Genomic DNA, 11,500 nt, shown 5'->3' on the forward strand with positions numbered 1-11,500 from the left:
CCCCAACTCTCCCCTCCCCAACCCTCCCCTCCCCCAACCATCCCTCCCCAACTCTCCGCTCCCCCAACACTCCCCTCCCCACGTTACCTTGAAGCAAGCACACTTTTCGATGGGGTCACAGTGAGTGACGGTGTAAATATCCACCCAGTTTGTGACGAGCAGGCCCACGGCACAGTTTTTTTGGTAGTTAAAGTACACATTGTCGAACGTGCGGTAGATGTCTTCGCCAGAAGTCATGCAAGTTGCACTGTTCCGTGTCTGGTTCACGACAACCACGTCAGCTGGGAACAGAAACAAAATCATTCCCATAAGTTGTTGTTTTGTTTTTTTGTTGTTGTTTTTTGTTGTTGTTGAATAAACAGTATTTGCAGTACCGAGATGCTCGATCACTACAGACATTTCTTTAATAATAATAATAATAATAATTGCATTTATATAGCGCATATCCATGCTCAAGAGCTTGCTCTATGCGCTTTACAACTATTATTACCCCAGCAGACCCTCTGAGAAGACTCAGAAACATTCTCAGCTTCCGCGGAAGCATACATTTACCAAATTGTTTGTATTGAAAGCCTTAAAACAGACAGATTTGTATCAACGTCGTGCGTTTCAGGAAAGACCATCGAGTTTGGAGCAGTCAGATGACATAAATGTGGATGGATTTGGTGCTTGATTCTTCTGTTTTGAATTCAGTTTTGGTGGGAATGTAAAGTTCTGGAATGACTCAATGGATAATTGTGAGGCAGCGTGGTGGAATCAGGCTCTCGTCAAAATAATCAAAGAGAAGAAACTTGCATTTTTCTGCAGGTTGATGAATTTTTATCAAATTTTTGTTTTTTGGCTCAACACTTTTCATGGCCATTAAAGAACTTATTTCTGTGTGGATTTTTCTGAAAAGTGTAGATTAAAAGCATTAAAAATGTAAATCTTTAGTTACCACCGACTCTTAAGCTAAGGAAATAACTAATCTTTGGCGGCCATTTTCTCACTAATTTTACCTCTGAAAACAGGTGACCCCCACCTCCTTCTTTTGCAAATATCTCGACTTGTATTCAAGATAAATGGATATTTTTGCATCCAAATAAAGACAAGTGAACAAGCTTTAAGATAATACCAATAATTCTACATGCCCAAAAATTGACGAGAGCCTGATTCCACCACGATGCCTCATTTTTTTATTCTGCTTTTCTCTAAACTTCTTTAACCACCAACTGTGGTAGATAAACTTCGGTGGAGAAACCATAACATCACTTGTCCACGATGGCAAGATAGGGTGTGATCAAAACCCCTTGGGATTTTTTGGAGCCATTATTAGATATAACATTAACTTTAAGCTCAACATCATATCCATGTATGACTGTTTCTCCTTGTTTTTCTTTTGGAAGGCTTTAGTGATGAGCTCAACTTCTTTAACTTTGCACCCAGAACGGAAGTGAAGAATGGTGTAACTATCACACTTTCATGCGTATATGTAATAGATATTATATATATATATATATATATATATATATATATATATATATATATATATATATATATACATATTTATATATATATATATATATATATATATATATATATATATATACAGAGAGAGAGAGAGAAAGAGAGAGAGAGAGAGAGAGAGAGAGAGAGAGAGAGAGAGAGAGAGAGAGAGAGAGAGGGAGAGATCGTCGATCGATCGAACGATCGATAGATAGATAGATAGATAGATAGATAGATAGATAGATAGATAGATAGATAGATAGATAGATAGATAGATAGATAGATAGATAGATAGATAGATAGATAGATAGATAGATAGATAGATGGCGCTCTCTGTTAACTATTCACTTACTCTGCACACAAGGAGTACACTGGTATGTAGAACTCTGGCTACCGAAGGATCCAGCGAAGCCGTCAGCGCAACAATCGGAAATTTCCATTGCTTTGGCGTCCTCCAATGGACCACGGCAGTTGTTGGACTTGTAACAGTACCTCTTGTTGCTGCTTGCAATCTCTGTAAAAGGGGGGGGGGAGGGGGAAGAGAGGTATAAAAAGTCAGAACGTAGCACTCAAATACAATTAATGAACCTTGTGTATCATAATTTCACATTTATCATGTTTTTATCTCAGTCAGGCGAAAGTGAAGTAAAGGCGGCGTGGAAATGAACTGGCCACCCTACCAAAATATGCCGAAGGCCCAGGAAATTGTCTCACTAACAAAGCAATCCCCAAAGTCCAGATCGGATGCGGGAACAACTTTACAACTTTACCGAGTGAGTTAATAAAAAAAGAGGCGTTTACCCAGGGAGTTAATGGAAAAGAGGCGTGATATATTTTAGTGTAAAGCGCATAGAGCTTGCTGTAGCGCTATACAAATGCTACTTATTATTATTATAATAATTATCATTATAATGATAATTATTATTATTATTATTATTATTATTATTATTATTATTATTATTATTATTATTATTATTATTATTATTATTGTTATTATTACCCAGAGAGTTAATGAAAAAGCAGGGGCGTGTACCCGCTAGTGAACAACCTATGGTAACGAACAAAGAGACGTGTACCGAGTGAATTAACGAAAAAAGGCGTGTTCCCAGAGAGTTAATGAAAAGGCAGGGGCGTGTACCCAGTACCCAGAGAGTTAACGAAAAAGCAGAGGCGTGTACCCACCGGTTGTGTTCTCTTGACACTGCTCTCCGGCGAATGGAGGGACACAGACGCACTCTGGGAGCGCCTTCATCCACGCTGGAAGGTCTGTCCTGCCGCGGCACTCGCCACCGTTCTCACACGGCAGCGCGCACTCCGCTGGGGAAAGACAAAAAAACAAAACACATCATCATTTTGTTTTGTTTTAGGAAGGTTTTACGGCGCTCTACCAGCACCAGCACCACCACTATACAAACAGACACATGTTTTGTTTTAAGAAAGTTTTACGGCGCTCTACCAGCACCAGCACCACCACTATACAAACAGACTCATGTTTTGTTGGTTTTTTTGCCTTCTGGAAGGAGGATATCACTATCCTACAGAGAGACCCGTATGCAAATATCCAAGAAGACTGAATAGAGCGATTTGATTTTATCTTTTTTCCGCCACGATCAGATGAAAAGTGAACAGCTATTATTATGGAAAAGGGGAGATAAGTTTTAGATTTAGTAAGGTTTTACGGCGCTTGCAACTGCATGAGGCCATATGAGGTCAACAGAGAAGTCCAAAAGGGGAATCAGGCTTGCTCTGCTGACCTCTCTAGCCTCAACAGCACAAAGTCTGCTTCGACTATCAAGTGCACTACACCATCATTAATTACATTTATGATCGTTTATTTATGAATAATTATTTGGTCGCTTTTAAGGTCAAGCCAAATGCTAGAATCTGCGTTCAAGCAGCTTTACCCAGTGTTCTTCTTGTAGGAAATAAAACAAGCTGAGCGGACATTGGTCCGTGGTACGTGCTAGATCATTGGGTCACTTTTAAAGGACAAGCAAGTTAACCCAGATTTCGGAGGTTTCCAGAAATCTTGACCTTCACCAAAATTGGGCATAGTCCTGCATATAGGAGAAGTTTGGTTTCATTGATGTGTATAATATGTGTTTGATTATTGAGAAAACTTTCCTTTCTTTTAAAGAAACTGAACGAGGGGCAAAAACTTTGCCTTCGATATTCTCAAAACATCTTTTTTCGGATAGCCCCCTTGTGCTTAAAAGCGACCATATTTTGTTTTGTTTAATTTTGCTTTGTTTTGTCCTGACATATAACACTTTGAAAATAGACGTAGCCTTACCTTCATTACATTCATTTCCAGACCAGCCGGGGCAACAGGCAGTCACAACCTGGTGGTTTGTCCTGGAGTGGGGAGTGGGGTTTGGGGGGTGGGGGAGGGTAGATGAAAAACAGTCATGTAAATTCTCATTGTAAAGCACCCAATGAAAAACAGTCATGTAAAATTTCATTGTAAAGCACCCAATGAAATCTATCTATGTCTCTATCTATCTATCTATCTATCTATCTATCTATCTATCTATCTATCTATCTATCTATCTATCTATCTATCTATCTATCTATCTATCTATCTATCTATCTATCTATTTAGCTGTAGCTAACTATCGGCATCTTGAAATTTTGAAATACTATCGTGTTCGTCACTTACTTTTCAAACATACACATCTGGTTGGGGTTGGCCATGTCGATGTTTTCGATGGTGTCGCCGAGGACCTTGTGGAAGATGAAACCATCTCTGATCACATTCCAGATCTCGCTACAGGCGTAGGTGGCGTACGTGGGGACGGGGATCCGCTGGTCACAGAAATGCCTGGGTTGGAAGAAAGAAAAGAAATTTTAATCATAATAGTTTTGAACACTGCTTATGAATTTTTTTTTATAGTAGGGTTTGGTTTGTTTTAGTAGAGGTTTTACGGCGCTCGCAACTGCATAAGGCTATATAAGCACCAGAAGTTAAGAGGTGTTACAAGAGAGTAACAGATATAAAAAGAAGGAGGGGAGATAAGGACGATAGATTTTTTTATAGGAAAGAAGAAGCAAACCACTCCAGAGCCCCTGCAAACCTCCCACTAGTAAGGTTTTAAGGCACTTGCAATTGCTAAGATCATATGAGCGCCATCGCCAAGGGGTGGATGCCAACAGAGAAGTCCATACGGGGAATCAGGCTTGCTCTTTGGTAAGTTTCTTTGAATAACAAAATTCTTAGTATACCACTGTCGTCGGACCTCAGACTTACTCTGCTCACCTCTCTAGCCTCAACAGCACAAAGTCTGCTTCCACTATCAAGGCAGCCCGGAAATAGCAGGTTCCAAGAGAGTGACAAAACATACAAAAGAAGTAGAGGAAAAGTGATGATAGTAATGATGAGGAAAGAAAAAGTAGCAGTTTCCCGTATATTGTTAAGGCACAGTTATGAGCATGACACTGATAAATCAGTCCATTTACAATTATACAGCGCGTATGAATATGTAAATGTCCCCCATTTAGGAATGGCCTAAAGACACTTCAGACAGTACCACTTCCCTCGTGAGGCATGCTTATGAAAAGCTGCACGATTCTGGATAGGCCTTGAAAGATCTTGTCAGTTTGTTAGTGTTTGAGCGCTTAATCGGCTGCTCGCACTGTATGCTTCCCGGGAAGCTGAGAATGTTTCGGAGTGTTCTATGGTCTGCTGGGGTAATAATATAGTGTAAAGCGCATAGAGCTTGCTGTTGAGCGGGGATGTGCGCTATACAAATGCTATCTATTATTATTATTATTTGAAGAACAATTAATAGTATTATTAAAAGTAAAGCTCCATTTCAGGTGTAGGTGAGCACAGTATCTATCCGGAGACGTCTCCCCCGGAGATAGACCAAACAAAATGCTTTGTGACTCTAGACCAAGCTCAAAAATATGTGGGGGTTACAGCCATAATTTGATATTTTGCAGTTAGGTTTGGAATTTTCTTGAAAATAATTCATTTGACACAGTTTTAGTGGCTATATGTGTGATCTGCAGCAAAGACCCCTCCCCCCCCCCCCCCCACAAAAAACCCCACAAAAACAGTGCATCTGTGTGTGGGAGTACGTCTCCGAGTAGTTCCTGGGTGCTCGCCGGAAACGTCTCCGAATATCTTCTGCCACGTAAGCGATAGTGTCTGCGTTACTGTCCAGATTAAGCGATTCCGAAATAGACCGCAAGCCAAAACAGGAGAATGTTGGGTGAAACCGGCCAAAATACCGAAGCTCTCAAACGTTAGACTAAATGAATTTGTCACTAATTTACATTACGTCCCTGGGTGTTATTTCTTGGGAAAAGTTGTTAAATCTATTGCTTCCAGTGGTGACAGAAACTAGATCTCTATTGATGTTAGTTTTCAAGACTGACAGTTTCCATAGACAGCGAAAGATCTGGTCAGTATGTTAGTGTTTTAGCGCCCATGAATGGCAGCTTGCACTGTATGCTTCCCAGGAAGTTGAGTTTGTTTCAGAATGCTGTCAGGTCTGCTGGGGTAATGGTATAGATTTTGAAACGCATAGAGCTTGCTGTTAAGCGGGGATTTGCGCTATATAAATGCTATCTATTATCTATTTTTATTACTTGGTCGACGTAAAGCCTAGCTTGACTCAGATTTGTTCGCGGGCAGGATATGGCCCGGGGGGGGGGGGGGGGGGGGGGGGGGATTTTATCGAGTACATGTATCTCTTTTTTTAGTTCGGTTTTACGGCGCTCGCAACTGCATAAGGTCATATGACCGGCACATGTATCTCTGTGTTTAACATCTGGGAGAACACATCCCTCCTCCTGAATGCTCAAACCAGTGTTGATTGAGGCGTAAAATATCTAAAAGTACTAATGTAAACGTGAGCACGCATGTAGATCTAGGCAGAAGTGATCGGGTAGAGCTTTGCGAACGATCCCCAGAATGTAGACAGTTAACCGACAGCGGACAAATAGCGAAAATGTTGGACAAATAGCGAAAATGTTGGACAAATAGCGAAAATGTTGGGGACAAATGGCGAAAATGTTGGACAAATAGCGAAAATGTTGGGGACAAATAGTGAAAATGTTGGACAAATAGTGAAAACGTTGAACTCTGTTATTCACACTAGTCTTTTTACTGTCTTTAAAACAATTTGTTTTAGAGTTTGTAAAACAATATACCTAACTATATTCTTATGTGGTCTTATATTCAATACTAAACACTTTCTTAATATTGTAGCTTTTTAAACTCGTTTTCTTTATCTTGCCCACTAAGTGTTAATACATTTCTTTTTAGCAGTTCCAGTTGAAAAAAAGTGAACAGTTATCTCTTCATTCAACCTGTCCCTTTATAGGTAACAGTATTCATACAGCCAATAAATGACTTATACACCCAATCTTCACCAAACCCTTTAAGGCTTTGCATAATTCTGAATCGGGTTATTAATTATCTCTTTATCAACAGCAACTTAAACTTTTGCTTGCAATGTTAACTCAAACTTTTGCTTGCTAGAGTTCAGATATAGGTTAATAACCCCTTTCAACAAGCAAACAAAAGCTATTTGAAAAGGCGAGACCTCCAAATTTAAAGTGAAATTTTCAAAGGACTGAGCAAAGATAATAATAATAATAATAAATTATAATTTTATAATAACATTTATTTATCATTTAACGTGTATTCATTAACAGGAGCGAGCAACGATAAAAATAGTAATTGATTGATATTTCGTCAATATAATAGTAATGGGCAAGAGACAAATATGATTAATCCTTATACTTTTTATTATTGTTTAACGTTAAAAGCGAATCTCTGATAGAACCGAGAAAAAATGGGTGGGGTGGGGAACATTTAAAAAATCCCAAAACAACCACCCAAGTTCAGAATTCCCTGTTGGGGATTGGAACCAGAGTCGTCCGCTCCTTAGTCCAGCGTGCTACCAACTGTGGTTGATGGTGAGGGGAAATATTGCCAAGGAGAAATGTTGAAAACCCTGAAGGAAAAGTTGCGGGATGAGGATGACAGGGAGACAGCAGAAAACCACGCAATCACCCGGATGCGGGAAATGGGGATCGAGAGGGGAGAGGGAAGAAAGGAACGGTTATCTGGAAAGGAAAGACGTCGCCATAATCAGACAGCCACTGGAACAATTAGTGTGGATACCTTGTGGGCTTTGGTGCTGGGGGGAACTGAGCACGTATGGACCGTGTGCAATGACGTTGTTGCCCAGGACAGGTAAGACAAGTAAATAAGACCAACTGAACTAACGGCAAGCTCCATTGTAAAAGAAATTATTGAAAAAACTCGCTTAACAATGTATTACAAAACGTAGTTAATTGTTTGGAACCGTCAGCATCTACACACTTCGAGATGTGCTTCTTCAAGGAACGGAGCGCTTATGGGGTTGCCCCTTGTGCAGTGATGTCGGTCCTCCATACAAGTAAACAAGTACAAAACGTAGGCCCCATTCTCATAACAAGGGGTTGTTGTTCAAATCCAAATTCATCTCACCCCTGGATAGTAAAGCTAATTTAATGTGCAATTATAATTCTGTCATCAAACTAAGATAATGCTGATGATAATCAGTGTGTGTGTGGAGGGAGGGGGGGGGGGGGTATGCTTTAATTAGATTGTCCTTTTTAAGTGAAGATTAGTTGGTTGTTCAACAGCATAATAATCAATATATTTTTCCTTTTTGTTTTCTTTTGTTTTCTTTTCTTTCTTTTTTTCTTTTCTTTTTTGGGGGGGGGGGGGGGTCTTTCTTTTTTTTTTTTTACTGCGGGTGCGTGAGGTGCACACACATAGTACCCGGGGTTTTATTTTTAAATTCCGAAATTGTTAGCTAAAATAATTATCTAGGGAGTATGAGGGTGGATTTTAATAGATGAAGTTGGGACAGATATCTTACACGTCATGGTTGTAAAGGGCAGCTGAGAGATTTCTAGTAAAATAGGAATCCATGAATCCAGGCATTTAATTTATTAAGATATACATTTTAAAATAGAGGGTGCGGTGGAGGAGTGGTTAGTGTGCTTGTCTCCGAAGCAGAAAGTCCGGGTTCGAGCCTCGTTTCGGAAACGGATTTTTTTCCCCCCGTCCTGCCCAACCAGCAGTAATGGGTACCTGACTTCGAGTTGGGGAAGTAAAGGCTGCGTGGAAAGGAACTGGCCACCCTATCACAATATGCCGAGGGCCCAGGAAGTTGTCTCACTAACAAGGCAATCCCCAATGCTGGAACAACTTTACTTTACTTTACATTTTAAAAAGCATATTATTATAGTAGTGGCTTTTGAGGTTTGCTTGATTATTTTCTTCTTCTTCTTCTTTCGTAAGAGTTTTACGGCACTTGCAACACAATAGGTCATATAAGTGCCGATTTGCTTCTTCCTCTTTATCAATTTGGAGACGTTTCGAGAGAAGGGGGAGGGGGGGGGAGGCTAAAGCAACAAAACATTATTCTATGGATTATCTGTGGTAGCACCACTCATTTTCAGGCCAGTTTCGCAACAGAACAGGAGTAGATAGACTTACAGCCTGGGCGCTATGTGGGGGGGGGGGGGGTGTAAAGGACATGTGGCGTGCTTAAACCTTTACGGAGGTTTGATAATTAATCTGCACGCTAACTCACCAGGTATTTATTTCGATTGCCCCTGTCTCCCCTTTCTTTCCTCCTTCTTCTTCAACACGTATTCAAACAAATTCATACACAAAGCTACAAAAATCCCCAAATCAATTCTCTCGAAAGGAAAAAAAAAAGAATAGAATAAAGTACCTAGTAAAAATAAAGCATCCTAATTTTTGTGGAAACCCTCAGAACTTCCCAAAAACGGGAGCCTTTAGTCTTTTCAGACTTTTCTCTCCTGGCTCCCGCTTCTCTTTGCTTGTCTTTACAGTTGTTTCCCTTTGCTTGTCTTTACAGTTCTTTCCCTTTGCTTGTCTTTACAGTTGTTTCCCTTTGCTTGTCTTTACAGTTCTTTCCCTTTGCCTTAAATCTTATTATTAAGGGAAGTCACGGGCTATTGGGTGTCGACTTAAGGGAGGGGGGGGGGGATCATACATGAATCAACATTCATTTTCACCAAGTGAGATGTTTAAAAAGAAAAGAATCTTCGTAAATCCCCAAAATATGAGATTGCCGTATATATAATAATAATTAATAATTGCATTTATATAGCTCATATCCATGCTCAAGAGCTTGCTCTATGCGCTTTACAACTATTATTACCCCAACAGACCCCCTGAGAACACTCAGAAACATTCTCAGCTTCTCGTACAGTCTTTTCCTTCTTCCGATTTCTATTTCCCTTCAGTTTGTTTGTGCTGTTCCCTCCCTTTATTTCTATGTTCGTATTTTTGCTTTTGGTTGTTACTGGGATGAAGAGGGATAGCACGGACTTAGGGACGAGGATTCAAAGATGTGTGGAGTGAAAGGGGGGGGGGAGGGGGGAGGGGGAGGGTAATCACACAAAACGTGAATCAAAATGAATGTTCACGGGGTGAGATGTATGGATGTTCACGGGGTGAGATTTATGGGTGTTCACAAGGGGATATGTATGAATGTTCACTAAGGGAGATGTATGGATGTTCACGGGGTGAGATTTATGGGTGTTCACAAGGGGATATGTATGAATGTTCACTAAGGGAGATGTATGGATGTTCACGGGGTGAGATTTATGGATGTTCACAAGGGGATATGTATGAATGTTCACAAGGGGAGATTTATGAATGTTCACAGGGTGAGATTTTCAGAAAAGGGAAGTAACTTACCCAGTGGTCTGTGCCGTGGTTGCGGTCAGGGTCAAAAGGAATGTGATCAGTCCGGATAGAATGGGGGCGGTAGTGCCCATGATTGCCTTCAGGCAGGTCGGCTTGGAGCCTGAGAAAACCGTTGGATGTATTCTATGGATGAAGGTGCGGTGGGAGACGAAATTTTAACAAATAACTTCACAAGTAGCACGTAGCACCGTTCCAGAGCGCACCGCTCCTTGTAGGTCTAGAGGGCAAGCCGGAGCTTTTATAGAAGTGTTCTCAAACAGGGTCGTTACAAAAGAAACCAATTTTGTCAGTCAGCCAAAATCTCGACCAATAGCAACGGAGTAAAGATTTATACAAGCAGAAACCGAATGATGGATGAAACGGCTGGCGATAATCCTTTCGTTGACGAGAAAATTCGTACATACCTCGATTTCGGAAAAGGATTACACGTAACAGATGTTCTACGACGTGATTGTTCAAGAGTCCGATAGTTTGGTTTGGCCCTTTTCTCGAGCCGTGTTCCTTTCCCAATCCATAATCTAATATGCGATTTGCAACTTGAAAGTGAAATATGCTGACCGGCGACAATTTTTCCGTAGTATTCAGGGGAGCAAATTCAAGTTGTTTACCGTCTTGAGGAGCGAATTTCAGAGCTTATAGATTTTTCTAGGTAACAGCTGCTTGGTGACTGGCAAAAATCCTATCGGGGAAATAAAGCTGCAAGCAGACGAGAAAATTGTAAAAGGAAAAAGAAAAAAAAAAGAGAGGTCGAAAAATTATAATAATATAACCAGTTTGGTCACACTTTGAACACGTGATTATTGATTGTCATTTCTTCAATCAAATAGTGAAAACTTTTCAAACTGGTTTTGAGAAAGGATTGCGGTTTGGGGTGCTACTGGGGCAGCCTATAGGGCGAGAGTTGTTGTGAGTTACCGTAAAAAAAAGGGGGGGGAAAGAGATGGCCTTTGCACTTTAAGTCAAGTTTTAATTTCGAGGGCATAAATGTTATATTGTCCCGAGTGAGAAGAATTGGAAGTGAAATAATTGAGCTTTATCGAAATAATATCATAGACACAAGGCCATTTCAATCAAGTATTGTTGATAACATTCTCAGTTTTTTCCTTGTGTAAATAAAATTTCATCGTGTGTATTTTTATGTGAGCTGTAAAAATGAACCCTTCATGATTGTCTAGATGAGTGCTTGGTGAGCTGAGCGCTACGGCCTTCTAGTGGGAAGTTTGGTAACTTTGACGGGTGGTGGGGATCACCCGGGAATGTAACGAG

General features: G+C 40.4%; 1 protein-coding gene across 1 annotated transcript in view; it reads right to left on the bottom strand.

Moving 5' to 3' along the window:
- LOC101846823 (SCO-spondin) overlaps positions 1-10,428 on the bottom strand; it is a gene marked incomplete in the record, with an annotated part of 41,593 nt that extends 31,165 nt beyond the window's left edge. The window contains 6 exon segments of the mRNA XM_013084284.1: positions 88-281; positions 1,838-1,999; positions 2,668-2,802; positions 3,779-3,840; positions 4,145-4,306; positions 10,226-10,428. Of these exon segments, the coding sequence (XP_012939738.1) occupies positions 88-281; positions 1,838-1,999; positions 2,668-2,802; positions 3,779-3,840; positions 4,145-4,306; positions 10,226-10,305 (795 nt within the window).
- Positions 10,429-11,500: the final 1,072 nt, after the last annotated feature.

This window comes from Aplysia californica, unplaced genomic scaffold, assembly GCF_000002075.1.
Source record: "Aplysia californica isolate F4 #8 unplaced genomic scaffold, AplCal3.0 scaffold00283, whole genome shotgun sequence".
Classification (NCBI taxonomy): domain Eukaryota; kingdom Metazoa; phylum Mollusca; class Gastropoda; order Aplysiida; family Aplysiidae; genus Aplysia; species Aplysia californica.